The sequence below is a fragment of the Bison bison genome, unplaced genomic scaffold (genome assembly GCF_000754665.1).
Source record: "Bison bison bison isolate TAMUID 2011002044 unplaced genomic scaffold, Bison_UMD1.0 scf7180017864118, whole genome shotgun sequence".
NCBI classification, from domain to species: domain Eukaryota; kingdom Metazoa; phylum Chordata; class Mammalia; order Artiodactyla; family Bovidae; genus Bison; species Bison bison.
Window position 1 is genome coordinate 4,697,029 of NW_011494690.1, and position 21,065 is coordinate 4,718,093.

The window sequence follows — 21,065 nt, forward strand, 5'->3', positions numbered from 1 at the left end:
AGGCAGAGAGCCAGGGAGGAAGGGAAAGGTAGGTAGATTCCTAAATTCACAGCAGTTTTTTTTTTTTTTTAATTAAAATTCAACTAAAAACTGGAACACACTTTGTATCTCTTGAGATTTTAAATAGCAATGGTGTGAAGAGAGAACCTACAGGTTCCAGGCAGTGAGGAAAGAGGCCTGGTCAAAACAGAGGCTTTTATTGAGAAGTGGAAAATAATCTTGGATAAATATTGTAGACAGTCTTTTTTAAAATTGCTGTTGGCTTATCAGAATGAGTTTTTTTTTTTTCCTTCCTGATTGCTCAATTTTGTTTTATCCAAAGGAGAAACTCTAAAAGCAGTTAGTTTGGTTTGGTTTGATCTGGTTGACCATTTTATTTGAGAAGATTAAAAAACAGCAAACAGGAAAGAACCAAGCAGAGAAAATTCATTTTTACCCTCAATAATTATTTTTATATTTCAACTTGAAGAGATTTTTTTTCAGTGCTTTGGAAGTTTTTGAGAATCCTTAATCTTTTATTTCATTTTGTAATTTATTTAAATTTTATGATGTACTAGACATTTCTTTGTTGAGAAAATTCTGCTTTCCTATAACTAAAGGGAATGGGTTTTTCTTGGATCACCAAAGAAATGCATTTTTGGTCTGAACTGAAACCACATTTTATCTTTAAAACCCATATCTCTCGGGTTCCTCCTAACCATATGCTGTGGTCCCATTCTGACCAGGTCATTTGAGAGGTAGAAATGAAAACACAGAGCTACTCCCTAGGGTGGCTTTCTAGGTTCCTGGACTTCAGCTCAATTCCAATGCCCGTCTTGCGTTTTCTTATAGATCTTGATGAGTGTGCAACTAAGCAGCACAACTGCCAGTTCCTGTGTGTTAACACCATTGGCAGCTTCACATGTAAATGTCCTCCTGGATTTACCCAACACCATACTGCCTGCATTGGTAAGTGGGAGAGGGAAGGTCCTATGTAGGTATTCGTTGAAGGGTTTGTTTTCAAGGGCTTCTGCTGTTGGAATAAGAAGATAAAACTCAAGAAAATATGTGAATATATGTATATGTGTCTGTGTGTACATGCATGCATGTTGTGAAAAGCTATTGGCTTTTTCTGAGCAAATCACCCTTCTTTCTTCCTTTTAAACAACACAAAGAGAGCTTCGGGGAAGACCCACCCTCTCCTTTCTCCCTCTGCTTCTTACAGATAACAATGAATGCACCTCTGACATCAACCTGTGTGGGTCAAAGGGCATTTGCCAGAACACTCCTGGAAGCTTCACTTGTGAATGCCAGCGGGGATTCTCACTTGATCCGAGCGGCGCAAGCTGTGAAGGTAGGTAGAGCCCTCAGCTTGATCCAGCTAGCTGGTCCTCGTGAGGTGGCCTATAAACACCTGCATCGTTATCCTCTATGAGACATCAGAACTGAGCACAGGGGAGACAGCCAGCTGAAGATGGAAGTGTTTTCTCTGGTTTGTACAAGTCCCATATCTGAGAGATACATCTTTTGGTTCATGCTTGACCGTGTCCTCAACACAGGCTTTTCCTGAATGTAACAAGACTTTCTGCTCAGTTGTTAATTTAGTCTAATTGGAAATGACTCAATCAAGAAAAACAGCTAGATTCCTGAATTTGATCACTTAATTTTCTAGTCACTGGATCCAGAATCTTGAAAGGATTCCCTCAATGTGGATTAAGTATATAAGGAATAACTCTTCTGCCAACATATGATTAAACCTTTTACTCTTATTTTTTAGGATTTTGTTTTTGTACTGACCTTTTGGTTTCCAATTCTGGCACAAATAAGGAAATATAAATGGTTTACATAGCTATCCTATACTGTATTTTTGTGCCTTGCATTGGTGTCTTCATTATTTTTATTTGTGGATTTTACCAGGGATGTTTTTTCCCTTGGACTTAATCAAAAGCTCCAGAGTAGCTATTCTTGAAATTTTGGGTGGTGGAATATTGGTGATGCCTGGGAAAGATTGAAGGCAAAAGAAGGGGGTGGCAGTGGATGAGATGGTTTGAGAGCATCACTGACTCAATGGACATGAATATGAGCAAACTCTGGGAGATAGTGAAGGACAGGGAAGCCTGGCCTGCTGCAATCCATGGGATTGCAAAGAATCAGACACAACTTAGCAACTGAACACCAACAACAATTTTTGGTGTCAGATGTCTTACTAAAATTGCCTTTCACGTTCATATGCTGATAAATGGTGCTTCAGAGAATACCTCTGAGACATGCACTGATGTAACTTAAAGGCAACTTGCCTTCTTTTTCAGATGTGGACGAGTGTGAGGGAAACCATCGCTGCCAGCACGGCTGCCAAAACATCATCGGCGGCTACAGGTGCAGCTGCCCCCAGGGCTATCTCCAGCACTACCAGTGGAACCAGTGTGTTGGCAAGTACTTTTCCCTTGTTCACAAGATGAACTGCTGTCAGCTCCTGAGTCAGAATACTGCTTTCTTTCTGAAAACTTTAAACTTCTCATTGAAGCAACAAATACTCATTTCAAATTGTCCATACCTGGTTGAAACCAGAGGGAAGTCATAGCCTTTGCAAACTAGCAAACTAAGAAAAAAAAAAATAATGATCAAGGGTACTTTGAAGGCATTTGAAATGAAATGCTGACAGAATTCCTTAGTTCCTAATATCTCCTTGTTCTTCTGCTTCACTGCTAGTCATCAGCCCACACTGGAGTTCTCTTCAGGCTAACAAAATCCTCCTTCTGACTGAAAACTATCCATCAGCCAAAGGCTACTTTGAGCAGCTTTTGGTCACAAGACGCAGAAGTGGTTCATTGAATGCTATACACCTTTGGGGCAGGGTACAAGTTTTTTTCAGGATTGCTAAACTCTTTTGAAAATTAAGGGAGTCCCAGACTCTGTCTTTAAATTGAAATTGTCACTTTCGGTCCCACAGGGTCATAGGAAAATAACTTTTAATGGACAGCAGAGAATCCCAACATTGCAAGTTTAGAAGGACCCCAATCCATCTAGCCCATGCCATTATTTCACTAATGAAGGCTTAGAAGCCAGGAAGGAAAGGCAGTCTGCCCTTACCCATTCTTTTGTGGCAGGACCAGAGCTAGAATCCAAAGCTCTTTCTTCACTTCATGTTTCAGGGCTGCCTTTCTAGTGTCACCTCTACTTGTTTTTTCTTTTTTTTAATTCACCTAGTAGCACTGCAAGCTTGGTGCTCTGGTGACCCGTTTTGGCTGCCACTCTCTTGGGTACAGGGCCCTCCTTCTCAAAAACAGTGACTGCGTTCTGGGTGACTGCTCCATGTTGCAATGCTTGATTTTACTCCAAATGAAGACATATTTGGTATGTGTTCATTTATCAAATATGCGTCTTTCTCATCTGGTTTGATTCTTTACAAAACACAGTTTTGCAGAGGTGAGTAGGACTGGCTAAAATAACCACAGTGCTAGAGCTTACGCTGCACAGTTTGCTGGTTAGTGATCTGGTTTTAATAAAAAAACGCCTTTGTTTATTACCAGCTCAGGGAGGTCTTGGATTTTAATCACCAGTTTCTGACATTGTTCACAAAATTTCCAGCATAAGCTTTGTTGATTCAATACCCAGCATGTGAGTCTATTTTGCCCTTATTACATATCTCCCATGGATGAAACTGAAGCTTTGGGGAAGAGTATAAAAGAGGTGAGATCTACCACTGCTGGGTCTTATCCTCCTCCTCCTATGCTCAGTTCAGAGATGATAGAGATGGCCAGGTCATGCCCTTGTTGCCTGAAGATTCTTCGTTGGTCCCATGAAGACTGTGTTCTGCTTGGGACTTGCAGAACAAAGAATCTATTAAGAAGTGGGAAGTTAAGAAGTGGGAAGAGGGGGAGGATCAAGATGGCAGAAGAGGAGGATGTGGAGTTCTCCTACCCCTACAAACACATCAAAAATACACCTACATGGGGAGCAATTCTCACAGAAAACCAACTGGAAACTGGCAGAACACCTCTTATTCAGCCAAATCTGCAAGAAAGATCTCCATGAAATGAGAAATCAACCACAGAAAGAAAAAATGGACATGTGGAGACTAAACATATTATTAAGAAACCAGCGGGTCAACAGTGAAATCAAAGAAATCAGAAAATACCTTGAGACAAACAACAATGTAAACACAACCTTATAGAAGCTATAGGATGCAGCAAAAGCAGTTTTAAGAGGGAAGTTCACAATAATATAGGCCTTCTTAAAAAAAAAAGAAAAACTCAAATAATTTAATCTGCCAGTGAAAAGAATTAGAAAAAGAACAAAGAAAGCCCAGAGTCAACAGAAGAAATAAATATCAGAGCAGGAATGAATAGAGATTTAAAAAATAGAAAAGACTGATAAAACCAAGAGCCAATTTTTTTGAAAAGATAAACAAAATTGAGAAATTGCTTGACAGATACACCAAGGAGAAAAGAGAAAACCCAAATTAATAAAATAATAAATTGAAAGATGAGAAATAACAACTGATACTATAGAAATTAAAAACATCCTAAGAGAATCATATAAGAGTTATATGCCAAAAAATTGTGGAGCTCACCTAGAAGTGAGCTTAGACAACCTAGAAGAAGTAGACAAGTTTTAGAAACATAAAGGCTGTCAAAAATGAATCAAGAAGAAACAGATCATTTGAACAGGCCCGTCACCAGAAGTAAAATATAATCTGTAATGAAAAAAATTCCCTGCAAACTAAAGTCCAGAACTAGATGGCTTCACTGGGGAATTCTACCAGACATTCAAAGAAGAGCTTATACCCATCCTTCCCAAACTATTTCAAAAAATTAAAGAGGAGGTAACACTCCCAGAGTCATTTTATGAAGCCACCATCTCCCTGATGCCAAAACCAGACAAGACATTACATAAAAAGAATTACAGGCCAGTATCATTGATAAACATAGGTTCAAAATCCTCAACAAGATATTAGCAAACCAAATTCAACAATACATAAAAAGGGTCATACACCATGACCAAGTTGGATTCATTCCCAGGTCTCAAAAATAGTTCACATGAAAAATCAATATGTTATACCACATCAAGAAAAGGAAAGACAAAAAACACATGATCATCTCAACAGAATCAGAAAAACTATTTGATAAAATTCAACATCCATTCATGATTAAAAACTCTCACTAAAGTGGTTTTAGAGGGAACATTTCTCAACATAATAAAAGCCGTTTACAACAAACCAACAGCCAATATAATATTAAACGGTGAAAACCTGAAAGACTTCCCACTAAAATCTAAAACAAGACAGGATGCCCACTCTCACTGTTTCTATTCAACATTGTACTGGAAGGGAAGAGGTAAAATTGTCACTGTGTACAGATGACATGATAATCTCTATAGAGAACCCTAAAGACTGCACACAAAAACTATTGGAACTGTTAAATGAATTCAGAATGTAGCAAGGTACAAGATTAATATACAGAAATCTGTTCCTTTTTTTTTTTACACCAACAATGAAATATCAGAAAGAGAAGATTAAAAAAAAAAAACCCTATTTAAAATCACATGAAAAGATGAAATAAAATATCTAAGAACAAAGTTTACCAAGAAAGTGAAAGACCTAGATGCTGAAAACTATAAAATATTGATAATAGAAACTGAAGATGATTCAAGGAAATGGCAAGATAGCCCATGCTTTTGGACTGGAAGAATTAATATTGCTAAAAGGGCCATACTACCCAAAGCAATCTATAGATTTAATTCAATCCCTATCAAAATACCCATAACTTTTTTTACAGAACTAGAAAAATAATAATTCCAAAATTTATATGGAACCACAGACAACCCAGAATTTTCAAAGCAATCCCAAGGAAAAAGAACAAAGCTACAGGCATAACCCTTTCAGAATTCAGACTATGATATAAAGCTGCAGTAATCAAAACAGTGTGGTATTGGCACACAAAAAAAGATATATACATCAATGGAACAGGTAGAGAGCCCAGAAATAAACCCATGCACCTACAGTCAATTAATCTACACTAAAGGAAGCAAGAGTATACAATGGAGACTAGACAATCTCTTTAGCAAGTAGTGTTGGGAAACCTGGACGGCTGCATGTAAATCAGTAAAGTTAGAATACTCCCTCACACCATATACAAAAGTACACTGCAGTTGCTCTAAAGACCTAAATATAAGATGCAATACCATAAAACTCATAGAAGAGAACATAGGCAGAACATTCTTGCACATAAATTGTAGCAATATTTTCTTAGATCAGTCTCCCAAGGCAAAAGAAATAAAAGCAAAAATAAACAAATGAGACCAAATCAAACTTAAAAGCTTTTTTACAGCAAAGAAAACCATCAACAATACAAAAGACAGTCTACGGAATGGGAGAAAACATGTGCAAATGATGCAACTGACAAAGGGTTAACATACAAAATATATAAACAGCTCCTACAGTTCAGTACCAAAGAAATAAACAATCTAATGAAAACGTGGGCAGAAGACCTAGATAGTCTTTTCTCTGACATGGCCAACCAGCACATGAAAAGATGCTCACTATTGCTAATTATTAAATAAATACAAATCAAAACCACAATGAGATATCACCTCACATGGTCAGAATAACCACCATCAAAAAGTCTACCACCTTCAAATAAGTCTGTTATCATCAAAAGGTTTATATATGAAAAGGGTGTGGAGAAAAGGGAACCCTCCTATACAGTTGGTGGGAATGTAAATCGGTATAGTCATTATGGAGAGCAGTGTGAAGGCTATTTTTAAAAAACTAAAAATAGAGCTACTATATGATCCAGCAATCCCACTCCTGGGTGTATATCCTGAAAGGATGAAAACTCTAATTTGAAAAGATACATCCTCTTCAATGTTCATAGCAGCACTATTTACAAATGACCCAAGTGCCAACAGATAATTGGTTTTAAAAAATGCATGCATATGCAAACACAATATTAGCCATAAAAACAAATGAAATACTGCCATTGGCAGCAAGAAGGATGGACCTATGTAAGTGAGTCACTTTGCTGTACATTGGAAACTAACACAATATTATAAATCAACTAAACTTTAGTTTAAAAAAGTGAGAAGAGGTTTGGGGGTTTTGATGCCCAGAAGATACCGATTCAAACTGTTCTCATAATTCTTGGGAATTACAGTTATCCAGAATGAGCATTGCCTTGGACCAGAATGAGCTCCTCAGAGCCTTGCAGAGCAAATCTCTTGGACCAGCCCTCTCTGGATCCTTGCTTCTAAGCAGCCAGAAGCTCACTTTTAGAAGATGGATAGGTTTAGGGTATGGGGCCACTGATATTACTGCTTTCTAGAAAATATCAAACTTGTAGCTTAAAGTTGGAGCTGACCCATTTTGACCTAGAGAAAATTAGTAAAGGAAAGCCCATTCTACATTTCGGAATTCTCTCTTAACACCACAGCTAAGACATACTGTGCAAGCCTGATGCTGGAACCTTTGAGTTTAGAGGGGGTGGGTTTCCATCTGATTTTTAAGGAGTGTCTTTCAGAGATTCTAATCCTATTTCATTCAAATTAGAATCATCTCTTTTTATAAAAAGAGCAAAACTCTTACCAATTTAAGTAACAACTAAAAGAATAAAACAAAGATTTTATAGTGTAGAAAAATTCCTTGTGTAGCCATTTGCTCCAGGGTACACACACAGGATGAAAAAGGTCAGGAAAAGTGCAAAACATGTTAAACAAATCATGGAATTTGTATATTGATAGAAAGGGTGAGTGCACAAACAGATTGTTTTCAAGCTTCAAACATTGAACATTTGCCAATTTCTTATCTTAATCCGTGGTCCACTCCACCCCACCTCTCTAACCCAGAAAAGCAAGTTTAAGCTTATTAGATTTTCAAGGAGGAAAAAAAAAAGTCAAATAAAGTAGAAAAGAATTTGAAAAGGGGATAGGGAGAGTTCTTGACCAAAACAGATGCTCCAAGTTAGAAAGAACCTCGACAGTGATCTCATCTATCTGTTTCCTAACATGTCATTCCCTCTCCAACCAGGAAAGGTACTCACCTTCTTTTTCATAAAGAATGAACCTTTTCTGCTTCTGACTCCTAACCATTGGTCCTGTTTCTGTCCCTTGGAACAAAAGAGTAAATCTTAAGCTCTCTATTAACAGGTCTTTCCCATATATACCTGTACCTTAGAGGATTTATCAGTCAGAGTCCCAGCAGGTAACAGATGGCTGAGCCCAGTCAAAAAGCATAGGATACGGAAGAAGAGCCTATTAATGTTCCATTCTGATCAGGCTTGTAGAGCTGAGCAGAGCTGAGAAGTCTGGAGGTGGGTATGCAGGGCACAGAGAATCCAGCCCGGAGATACTTCCTTCACCAAAGGAACCACCCTTGGTTCTTCATACATCCTTTGATGCCCATGGTCTCCATTGGTTTCTATCACATAGCTCATCTCTAATTTAAAATAAGGGGAGGAGAACACAGATGATGGCATATTAAGTCATTTTGTTTTAGGAACCCTGGAACCTAAGTGACTTTGATTGGGTACTTGAGAGTCCTTTGATAGAAAGGGTCTCAAACAGATGCATAGCTAGGCACTGTGCCATAACAGGCATCTCAACCAATGGCTTTCCTACTGTATATCTACTCCTTCTCTCTGTAACCACATACAGATAAGCAGGGGGAGTTCAAGGAAGGAAGGGAGATGAAGAGAAGGAAGAGAAAAAGAAAGGGTGGAAGGCAATATGAAGTGTGTATATTTATGCAAGTACCCTGCTCTTACCATTTTCCCCATCTGTTTTCCTAATTTAAAAAAAAGGTGTTTTTTTTTTTTTTGAAACAATTTTTTCTTGAAAAATGAAACTACCTTAGCAAATAAGGAAAAACTAAAAGGGAAAGGAACAATGTAAATGAGGGCAAATCTCTTGAGAGACACTTTGATATAAAGGAAAGCATGAGACATATAGTCAGACAGACCTGGGTGTGCATATCTGCCCTGCTGCTGGGAGATCTTGGAGGGGCTTTCTGAATCTCACTTTCTTCATCTGGGAAACAGGGATTTTAATACCTACCTCCATGATTGTGAAGCACATTAAGCAAATGAAGTACCTAGTTAAAAGACAGTTGCTCCTTGGAAGAAAAGCTATGACAAACCTTGATAGCATATTAAAAAACAGAGACATCACTTTGCCAACAAAGGTCTGCATAGTCAAAGCTATGGTTTTTCCAGTAGTCATGTACATGATGTGACAGCTGGACCATAAAGCAGGTTGAGCTCTGAAGAACTGATGCTTTTGAACTGTGGTGCTGGAGAAGACTCTTGGGAGTCCCTTGGACTGCAAGGAGATCAAGCCAGTCAATCCTAAAGGAAATCAACCCTGAATATTCATTGGAAGGTCTAAGGTTGAAGCTGAAGCTCCAATATTTTGGCCACCTGACGCAAAGAGCTGACTTGCTGGAAAAGACTCTGACACTGGGAAAGATTGAAGGCAGGAGGAGAAGAGGGTGACAGATGATGAGATGGTTGGATGGCATCACCAACTCAATAGACATGAGATTCAGCAAACTACAGGAGATAGTGAAGGATAGGGAACCTTGGCATGCTGCAGTTCATGGGGTCACAAAGAGTTGGACACGACTTAGTGACTGAACAACAACTTAGTATCCTGTCTGTCACACAGTAGGCATCCAGTAAATGTTAAGTGTTACTAAATTGCCTTCTTCCTCTTTTCCATTGGAAGTAGATACTTGCTAAGTGAGGAGAATGCCAATCTACATGCATTCAAGTGGACATAAGCCTGAAAATGGGCTATAGCAGTTAAGAAATGTCTTACCAAAAAAAAAAAAAAAGAAGAAATGTCTTACCAGCAAACTTCTGTGCTGTTGTACAAAGGCAGATCTATAAAAATATATTGGAAGTTTCAAAAAAGTATAAATCAGACATAGTAAGAAACTTGAGGGTTTTTTCCCTTTGAATTAATTTGGGAAAGTTATATTTCTTTTTCCTATGTATTACCATCAGACTTGGCTGGTCCCTGTGGGTAGCCCGTTCAATAGCATCTGTGTCTCTTGTGGATTTTCCCCAATTAGTGCCCATGAAGTCTGCACTGAATCTCTTCCAGCTGTACTTAGCTTTAGACACAGCCCAGATGCCCTGGGCAGGAGGATGGTTTAGATAAGGAGGTCCATTCAGAGATGGGAGCAGACATACCAGAAGGCACCATTCACTCCCTGAGCAAGCACCTGGGGGTTTTTATAGACTTTTGAAAAGGAAGTCCAGGTGAGCGGGACACTTCCTGCAGGATGTCAGCCCTTGCCAACCCTATTCATGCTGAAAAAGGAGGAGTAGGAAAGCAGCCTCCAGGAATATGGCTCATCTCGGCTGTAGAGAGTCATCCCATTGCTGGGTACTTCTGAAGCAAAGGCACACAGAACTGCTCCCTGCCCTCCCACCCTGATCCCTGAACCTTGGCCATGAACCATCCCTGCATTCTTCACCAGATGCTCCTGTAGAGCAGGACACACTGCCATTGGCTTCAGATGAGGACTGGAGTCTGCTGGTCCTTAGAATGCCATCCTCTAACACACCGCCTGATGCACTTGACCTCAGAGACCACGTTTGCTCACCATTTGGAGAGAGGCCACATCTGTCTCCACATCTTTCTTGTTCCCTTTCCCACCTCAGCCACTTCCACCTGTCTTCCCTTCCCAAGAGCCAAGGTGAGGGCCAGCTGGCCAGCACTGGGTCAGAGTGGCCTGACCCAAACTCCTCCATAGAAACCTCTGCCCAGAATCACATATGTGGCGTCTTCTGGTTTTCCCTGCAGATGAAAATGAATGCCTCAGTGCTCACATCTGTGGAGGAGCCTCCTGTCACAACACCCTGGGGAGCTACAAGTGCATGTGCCCTGCCGGCTTCCAATACGAACAGTTCAGTGGAGGTTGCCAAGACATCAACGAATGTGGCTCTGCTCAGGCCCCCTGCAGTTATGGCTGTTCCAATACTGAGGGCGGCTACCTGTGTGCCTGTCCACCTGGCTACTTCCGAATAGGCCAAGGGTAAGCAATGCTGGTCGTGGTTGGAGGCTTTCTCATCCACAGAATAATTAAGTATATTGAACTCAAAATGACCTATCCTAGTACCATTGAACCATGCTTTTTATAATCCTTGAGTTAATTCCAGTTAGCTCTGCAAAGGTTTTAGGTTATTTTATTTGAAGGGGGACATCTAGATTTCTGGAAATTCATAGAACATGGAACAAAATAATGAAACGACATTGTAAATACCTCAAGATATGGCTTATCTATCTCCTTCTCTTGATCCTCACATCTTGTTGGAAGGCAACTCGTTTCTCAGGAAATACAGGGACTGTGATCCATGACAGAGCTGGACTCAGATTGCATATTGCTGATGCAACCTTCTCCTGGGGCAAGCAGGATTCTGTCTTGACTTAAAATGCTTTCATGTAGCGCCTGTTAGGATAAATCATAAAGATATCTTTTGGGGAGTGCTTTAGGGTTTCAAAGTATATTTTACATTTTAGACTTAAATTTACATTAAACGTTGCAAAAGAACTTTAAATATAAGAGTTAAAATAATTATTATATTTTCCAGGTAGCATACCACATTGTATTGTGAGAGTTGGGGCTGGGAAGATATATTTTTATTCTATTTAGTAATATAAAAGTTACTATTACATTTTCAAAGTTTAGGTCTTCTTCCCAGTTGAATTAGTTTGGACTTGACTGTCTTAGTTTTGGCTATCTTGTGAAGGAGTTCACATTTTAACTTTTTAATTAGGAACACAGAGTGTATTTAATTAAATACACACACACACATATACCAATGCACACACTTATATATACTCCTCCCAACAAAAAGTCACATAGTCCACAACACACACATATGTGTATATATCCAATTGTTAATTTTGTGGTCTTTGGTTTCTTGACACAGAAACATCAAGTGATTCATTTTGGGGTGTGTAGAAGGTAAAAGAATGTTTCATGGGAAGCGCACAGAATGCCAGCAATAGGACTCAAATTCCCAGATGTTTGTGTCTGGCTCTCAGTAGACTCATTCTTTATAAATTTAATGCCAGAATCATTTTCCCAGCAAAAATTGTGACACTCCAAACTGGCTTCTGGCCAGTGGGACTTTATAGTCACACTTCTTGTAAGTGGTGTTCCAGGCATATGAAAATACTGGGAGTTCTGAGAAAGGAACCAAAGCCTGTGAATTTGGGGTTTGCTTCCAACAATTTCATAATTATGTGAATGCACACACACAAAGAATGAGCACGTATCCATATTATTGTTTCTACATATTTCATGGTAAAAAATTAAAGGATGAGGAAAGGAAATGTGTTGTGCTCAGCAGGATTACAGAAAATACTAGAAACCTGTAAATTGCTGCAAAATACAAAAAAAAAAATGTTAATGGCATTGTATTTTGAATCTTAAGGGCATAAAGGAAAATGAGTTATAAAAAATAGATCAACTAATACAGAGAGAAATAAATAGTATTTAGTCTACATTATGACCTATTAGTAGACCAATTAATAGAAATTCACCCATTTATAACATTTTAGGCTCCTCTGTGAATCACTAGAGTGGACAAGCCCATCCGAATCTAAAGATTCTTTTAAGATCATTCAGCTATTTCAAAACATTTTGAAAAAGGAGCCTGATAAATACATTCCAAGTGACCTATGAAATAGTAAGCAGAATAACAAAACAAGGTACTTGTGAGACATGCAAGCCTCCCTCCATAACTTGGCTTTAAAAACTGAAAGGCAAAGAAAAACAGCTGAACTAGTTCTCTCTTGGGCATGGGTTTGTTTATCCAACCTCACATGAGTCAGAGCCAGTGGACCTAGTGGTTTTGAATGACTTGAAACAATTTCCCACAGTTGGGCAAGCTCTGATACACGTATTTAATACACTGCATATCTTCACAATATATTTCTAAATCAACCTAAGTTATTACCTAGAGCTTTCTTTCTATCTTCAGGAGCCAAAGTGAGAGATCTGATAATAGGAGAGATTGCTCAGAAGCTGGAGTGGTGAAAAGTGGTGCTGGTGGAACTGGAGGTGGCTGTAATGGTATCAGTTAAACAGGGAGAGGGCAAGGAGCTGAACACCGATGTCACAGACCTTTCTCACTCCTGTGGAGCCTATTTTATAAGAAGAAGGCAATTTTTATTCATCCTCCCAAGTCACATGGTTTCCCCCTCATCTTCCACTCTTCTCTTGTTTCCACTCCTTGTCTCCTCTCCACCAGTACAGCGAAACACCTGCCACATTATGTTTGGGAAATAAAGGGGCAAGTAAATATGCAAAATAGGGCCTTGAGAGATAGTAAAAAGAAATCAATCAACGCAGGGAACTGAGAATTCAAGACCAAACACAGAGGGCTTCAGTATGGTTCTCAGCACCAGCCCATCATCCAGTGGACACATAATCAAGGGCTGAATGTCACCAGGCAGGATCTGGGCTTCACTAGAACTCTCGCTCCTCCTCCATCTCCCAATTCTAATGAAAACTATCTACGCTCCCCTTCCACCATAGGCACTGTGTTTCTGGAATGGGCATGGGCCGGGGAAACCCAGAGCCACCTGCCAGCGGTGAAATGGATGACAACTCACTCTCCCCAGAGGCTTGTTATGAGTGTAAGATCAACGGCTACCCCAAACGCGGCAGGAAGCGGAGAAGCGCAAATGAAACAGATGCCTCCAACATTGAGGTGGGTCAGAAGGTGGTTTCTCCCGATGCCTCCTATTGCAGAAAGGCCCTCCAGATTCCTGTGGTTTCCTCCAAGGATGCTCCAAAGTGTGAAAAAGCTCCCTGGGGAGAAAATCCAGACATTCCCTGAGCTCTAGGCTGCATTTTACAAGAATCTGTGAGGCTCTCTGGAGTTTCTTGCTGCCTTTAGGGAGTGGCCATTCAAAGGTTTTCACATACTTGCTCATTTCCTCTGTCTCGCCAAAAAGAAAGTTAAACACCCGCCCAAAGTCTGATGAAAGGACAAGGTCTGAGATCCAGGAGAGCAAGTGGGCAGAGCAGTGAAGTGACATAGTGCTCCGTACACAGGGATGCCAAGTTCTGAAAGCTAGAGGCTTCTCTACCGAAAGAGCCATGTGGAGTGTGAGGGAACTTGGATTCTAGACAAAAACAACATGGAGCTCCAGCAGCCTGGATTTCTTTGCCTACGGCTGCTGCAGCCTTTCAGTCAACTTAGAAACGCAGATACTCAGACCTCTGGCTGCAGGCCCGGAGAGCAAGCACATGTGGTCCCAGAGAGGCAAGCAAGAAGCCAGGTGAAAAGCATTGAATATTAGCAGATCATCAGAGCCAGGAAGTAGGTTCATAGGTGTGTCCTTTGGTGAGATGGTTTTGCGTCAGTGAACAAAATGGAAATAAACTGGTTCTTTCTTAGTATTGGTGCTGCAACCCATCCGTTGTGGTTTGCGAAATGAGATAAGTCTTTGAAAAGAAAATAATATATTAAAACAGTCATTCTCAAACTTGAATATGCATCTGAATCATCATCTGGAAGGCCTGCTAAAATGGATTTCTGGGAAATATCCCCAGGGTTTCGGATTCAGTAGGTCTCAGGTGGCACCAAGAACTTCCATCTCTAACAGATGCCCAGATGATGCTGATACTGTCGGTTGGGGGACACTTTGAGACCCACTGCAATAGAAGACCAAATACAAGTGATTTCAACTTCCTTCTTGACATGTTTAGTATTACAAATATGTGCTAATGTAACACTGTGGCTTAAACAGGATTTTATGAATATTCATTTTCAATAGAGTATATGCAACATGAGAAGAAAGTTGTATTTGAGTGAGACTTGAGTCACTTTTTCTTTAGTAAGTGGCATATTTACCTTTTATATTCACACGTTGCCATATGTCTTTCCAGGATCAACCTGAGATAGAAGCCAATGTGAGTCTTGCAAGTTGGGATGTTGAGAAGACAGCCGTGTTCGCTTTCAATATTTCCCACATCAGTAACAAGGTCCGAATCCTAGAACTCCTTCCAGCCCTCACGACTCTGACGAATCACAACAGATACTTGATTGAATCTGGAAATGAAAACGGCTTCTTTAAAATCAACCAAAAGGAAGGGATCAGCTACCTCCACTTCACAAAGAAGAAGCCAGTGGCTGGAACCTATTCATTACAAATCAGTAGTACTCCACTTTATAAAAAGAAAGAACTTAATCAGCTAGAAGATAAATATGACAAAGACTACCTCAGTGGTGAACTGGGTGATAATCTGAAGATGAAAATTCAGATTTTGCTTCATTAATTCACCATCCAGAGACCAAATAATTAAAAAACCAAGATAGATAGGTAGAACTGAATTTTTCCCCCAATCAGAATCTTCATATTATAGGTACAGTCTTTCACCACGTAAATTTCTATAAATAAGCACTATTCTTGTATTACAAAAGCAAGGTACAGGTGAATACCCTAGTTCAAAACAACCACTTTCTCAGGCTTCTCATGTATGTAGCTAAGCTACCTTGTCATATGTGTTGATTCTTGAAAACTGGGACATGTATTTCCACTGGGGGTTGGCCATTCATGCTGACATGCCATCCTTCTAGCAGACGTACAGGAACGTGCTTTCAATCGATGGACTGTTCTGTTTTTTCAAATTGTAAAACTTTGCTTCTCCAAATGCAAGTATTAGGTTGGCCATTTATAATATCTATTTGGTGCTAGTAAATTCTCAAACTAGATTTATAAATGCACTGTAATATTTACACAACTTAGAAACCAAATTACAAGTATTCAGTTCAAATACTTCATTAATTTTTTTCAATCAACCAAAGTTAGTGCAGTAGCTTATCTCAGTTATGAGTATAATACCTTACATGTAAATTAAGTGTGTGTATACTGTAATCGTGCTATTTTTTATCATTGAAACATTTATAAACTAGAATAATAATGCCCTTAATGTGAGGGTTTGTAATGGTGCTTATTAAGACCAAAGACTTCTTAAGTGTATACACCAAGTGGTAATGAAATTTCTGTGACTGGCCCACGCATGCATGGAGGTCTGGGAGGACCAGGAAGCAGCCTCAGCAGCCAGAGGATCAGCAGTGCATCCTTCATCACACCTGTGCAATATGCCAAGACTACCCTCAGTCATTCCTGTCAACAAGGGGTCCATGTCATAAATGTCACAATAAAACAGTCTCTTTTTTTAGTGTACCCCTCGGCTTTGTGTTCTTGCATGGATGTGGGAGTGGAGGCGCCATTCTGGAGATTTCATAAAGTCTCCTGAAATTAAATTATCCTCGATGTGTTAGTTAGAGCTCCTAAAGGTGCCAATGTATAACCATTAGAAAAAAATTTAACATATTTGAGTCAGTCCCTTGTTTTATTCATTCAGGACAGCAGAGTTATTTCTTACCGACATGATACTTAGATTGTAACATTATTTCTAAAACATGACCTAAAATTAATCCCATGGCTTTTAAACTACTAGACCTCAGTGCTTTAAAACACCAAGTTCACTGTCTTAGAGCACATGCATTTCATTATAAAAATTTATCATGCCCCCTCCCCTCAAATATACAGTGTTGGCAAGATTAGATGTTCTATCCTATTTTCTCCCCTAAATATCTGTTGTTAGTCAATGCTAGTCTAATTACAAAGGGGTAACCCCAAATTGAATCCAGTTGAATGCTATAACTCTTGTTTTCTGAATGTCATAGTTTGAAAATGCTGTTTTAAGGGCAAAACTGAATATTTAATAGTTAAGCTCATTCAATCAGTACGAATTTTTAAAACCCCTTAAGGCATTAAAGGATAGTGGAAATAGAGGTGAAATGAGATTGCCACATGGAGAAGAAACCATACAGGGCACAGAAAAGTAAGCTTCAGAAAACTAAGCTAATGAAGATGGAGTAGGAATATCCTAAAAGAAAATCCAGGGTCTGTTGGTATAAAGCTCAGCTGAGCACATACCTTGCAAATTGTCAAGCTACCCACTGAGAGAATGGGTTTCCTTGCAAGGTGGTGAGCTCCATCACTAGAGGGTTTCAGTCTAGGCAGCCAGTGCACAAGAATGCTTTCTTTCACCTAACAGGCTACAAACATCTCAAAGTATTTTTTAATCTATTATTTTGCCATCCAAAAAAAATCTCAGTTCTACTGAGCATCAATTATGAGCGAGTCGAATGACTAGGTTGGAAGGGATTTGTACCCTGGTTAGGAAGTTAAAATATGTTTCAATTTCCTTCTCTCTCTCTGTCTATGGTTCTCTGATGGAAGTGTACTAAAATTGTTAAGAGAAGAATATATAGCCTATGGTAAACAACAGCTTGCAAGTGGAAAATGTCTTTGATAAGTTAACCAGAACAGCATTATATTCAATAATGGATTATCTTTATAACAACAGAACAAGATAGAATTGGCACTTAGTGGATCACTTTGATATTTTTAATAGTCTCAGTCTGGATTTTATTTATTTCAGAGCCAACAATTTTCAACAGCATATTTTCCGTGTTTCTGACTGTAACGAAACATTTTCCTCATTGTTCCATTGTAAATATTCTTCCTGTTGGAACTTTTTTTAACCCTGAGATTTAAACCTGTACCTTTTAATTGTCTGTGACCTTTTGATTTTACTTTCGATGGCTGAAGAATTTGGTTTTATAAATCTCAGAAGCTTGAAAATGTCTTGTCTCTACCCCTCAGCCCATTTCACTTGCCAATAATTATTTTGTAAGTAGGTTGAAAGGAACTCAGCTGGCCTTATGAAATGTTTAAACTTGCACAAACAACTACATTTTTGTTCAACAAATAGCATTTCACTCAGCCAAAATTGCTTTAGACACTGCCACTACAAATACTGTTCGACTTCAGAAATCATGTTTGTAAATTAGATGAGCCAAAATAAAGCACAATTAGGTTGATATAAGCATACTTTAAAGTTATATATCTCTAAACTTAATTTTTTATAAGCAGTCAGCTTTGTCCACAGAATGTACTATATTCTGACTTTAGTTGCTAAAGATAGGTTACAAAGCTAAATATAAAATGGTTTAAAGACATTGTTTTTAAGTGCTAGAAGATTACTGGGAGAAAGATTACTTCTCACATACATAGCTGAAGACAAAGTTATTTGCCCCTTGCCAATTTTAAACACTTTGTTTAAAACAAAAAAAGCAAACCAATTTACTTTTTTAAACATTTCGAAACCCAGTATGAGCCTCGCATTATGTATTGTTAGGAAAGGATTCTCAGTATTACAAGTTTAGGATTAAAGAGAAGGCAACTATGAATTTTATTTTGCAGATTCCCATATATATCTAAGACTAGGTTCACATACAAGACTGGGTCTCAATGAAAGGTTCTAACATTCTCACAAGTGTCTGTATAAACATAAGGGTCTTGTACATTTGACACCTGACATACATTTGGCAGGACCTGGCAATGTCACAGAATCTGTTATTCCAACTAACTGCTAATGAATCCAAAATGGTTTTTTGGCAAAGTCATAAACCTCTTTTCAGGACACAGGCTGTTTTGCATCCTTGATGGACGCCTGAATTATGACCTCTCCAAATAGAAGTCAGTTTCATTTTTACTGTTGGACAGCAGAAGGTGCATCCCTTTTAACTGAATGAAGTCACAGCAGGTAAGTGGCTGTGATTTCCCACAAGCTCAACTCTATCATTTTTGTTCTACACAAATATTCACTGTCATTTTTGGTCTTTACAACTATTCCCATTTCATGAATCAAAGCAGCATTACCCTATGTTCCTTTTGCCCCTCAAGGGTTGGTTATAGTGTCAGCTAGAAGGCATCAAGTATATTTCTAGAATCCTTGAGTTCAAAATTAAGCAACACTAAGGTAGGGACCATTTATCAGAAAGTAGCTGCTCCATTCAGCAGTTTCTGGGTAACTTTCAAACCCCCTCTTGAAGTGTTCTTTGCAGTTGTACTCAGAGTTGCAGAAATCAGAAAAGGTCTGTTTCCTTTGTAAGGTAAAATTCTCTCTGGTGGATAATTAAATCAAACCTGTATGACTTAGCTTTTGCTGGAAATGGAGACATCTGAAAAAATCTCAGTGATAAGTACACATCTCATCAATCCCACCAGTCATTTACATAAAGAGGTCACAGGCCTGTAGAGTTGTATCTGCATCAGGAAAACATGCCCCGGAGCACAACATGGCTTTGAAGGCTGGTGGGGCTTGCTTTGGGGAGTCACAGAGGGCTAACAGAAATAGATTTCACCAGTAAATGATGTACACAAAATCTCACATGCTCCAGGATTCAGGGCAGAAGCTGTGATTTGAGAGAAGCCCTGGTCAGGCATATCTGCTGATCTCGGAGATTGCCCAGGAGAGGCAGGAGGTAAGCACAGTTCACCCTAGGAACACAGACACTGGGAGCAGCCATTCTGGGGAGCTTCTACCATGTGGACATTACTACTTCAAGTGCCATTGTGGAATCCTCCCTCTAGCTCATTAGTGCTAAGACCTGGGATCACCCAAAGCCTGTAGGAGCCAGTGCTGAGATGCCTCTAGCCAAGCAACTAACTGTGTGGGGACACAGCCCCAGTCATCAACAGACAGGCTGCCCTAAAACGCCCTTGATCGTATAGCAGAATGTGGCTCTGCCCACCAGAGGGCCCAGAAGCCAACTCTACTCACCAGTGGGCAGGCCCGAGTGCCGAATGCCCTGGGCCCTAACCCTGCCCTCCACAGAGCCTGTTCTAGCCTTGGGACTAGACTCACCCACCAAGAGGCAGACACCAGACTCAAAAAAAATAAAATCTGACCAAAATCACAACTAGCCCTTGAACAATCATCAAAGGAGGATGCTGGAACCTACCAAAAAAAGTAACCCTACATCCAAAGACAAAGGAGAATCCACAGCAAGATGGTAGGAGGGGCACAATCACGATAAAATCAAATCCCATACCCACCAGGTGGGCTTCCCTGGTGGCTCAGATGGTAAAGAATCCACCTGCAATGTGGGAGACCTGGGTTTGATCCCTGGGTTGGGAAGATCCCCTGGAGAAGAGAATGGCTACTCACTCCAGTATTCTGGCCTGGAGAATTCCATGGACAGAGGAGCCTGGTGGGCTACAGTCCATGGGGTGGCAAAGAGTCGGACACAACTGAGTGACTTGCGCTACTCTCTGGGTGGGTGACCCACAAACTGGAGACCAATAATACCAAAGAAGTTCTCCCACTGTTGTGAAGGTTCTGAACCCCACATCAGGCTTCCCAGCCTGGGGGTTCAATAAAGGGACTGAGAATTCCCAGGGAATCTGACTTTGAAGGCAGCAGGATTTGACTACAACTTCCACAGGACTGGGAGAAACAGAGACTCCAGTCTTGGAGGGCACAAACAAAACCTTGCACATACCAAGACTCAGACGAAAAGAGTCCGACTCCATAGGAGACTGGAGCAAAACTACCTGCTGGTGTTGGAGGGTCTCCTGTGGAGGTGTGGTCAGCAGGGGCTCACCACAGGTAGGGAGGCACTGGTAGCAGCAGTCTACAAGGTCCCCTTGGTGTAAACCCTCTTGGAGGGCTAGGTCTCTCAGGCCAAAAAAGGACCAGGGAGGGAATGCAACCCATCCTTGAGCAGATAATTGGATTAAAGATTTACTGAGCAAGGGCCTGCCCACCAGGGCAAGACTTTGTTTTTCCCACCACCAGCCCCTCCCAGGAGGGAGTCTCCAGTGGAGGCCTGGGTCCCTGGTGGCCTGCTGCAGGATGGGGGGCACTGAGTGTAGCAGTATATGCACGGGATCTTTTGAAGGAGGTCACTGTTATCTTCATTACCTCCACCATAGGTTGTCCTCAGGTAAATAGCTGGGAGGGAACACAGCTCCACCCATCAACAGAAAATTGAATTAAAGATTTACTGAGCATGGCCCCGCCCATCAGAAGAAGATCCAGTTTCCCCTTCAGTCAGTCTCTCCCATCAGGAATCTTCCATAAGCCTCTTATCATTCTCCATCAGAGGGCAGACAGACTGAAAACCACAATCACAGAAAACTAACCAATCTGATCACATGGACCACAACCTTGTCTAACTCAATGAAACTATGAGCCATGCCATGAT

General features: G+C 40.2%; 1 protein-coding gene across 1 annotated transcript in view; it reads left to right on the forward strand.

Annotated features, from left to right (window-relative positions):
* FBN1 (fibrillin 1) overlaps positions 1–17,640 on the forward strand; it is a 268,138-nt gene extending 250,498 nt beyond the window's left edge. The window contains exons 62-67 of the mRNA XM_010839558.1: positions 832–948; positions 1,205–1,333; positions 2,289–2,408; positions 10,783–11,014; positions 13,526–13,700; positions 14,885–17,640. Coding sequence (XP_010837860.1) covers positions 832–948; positions 1,205–1,333; positions 2,289–2,408; positions 10,783–11,014; positions 13,526–13,700; positions 14,885–15,274 — 1,163 coding nt within the window. The 3' untranslated portion in view covers positions 15,275–17,640. The remainder of the gene's footprint in view (positions 1–831; positions 949–1,204; positions 1,334–2,288; positions 2,409–10,782; positions 11,015–13,525; positions 13,701–14,884) is intronic.
* Positions 17,641–21,065: the final 3,425 nt, after the last annotated feature.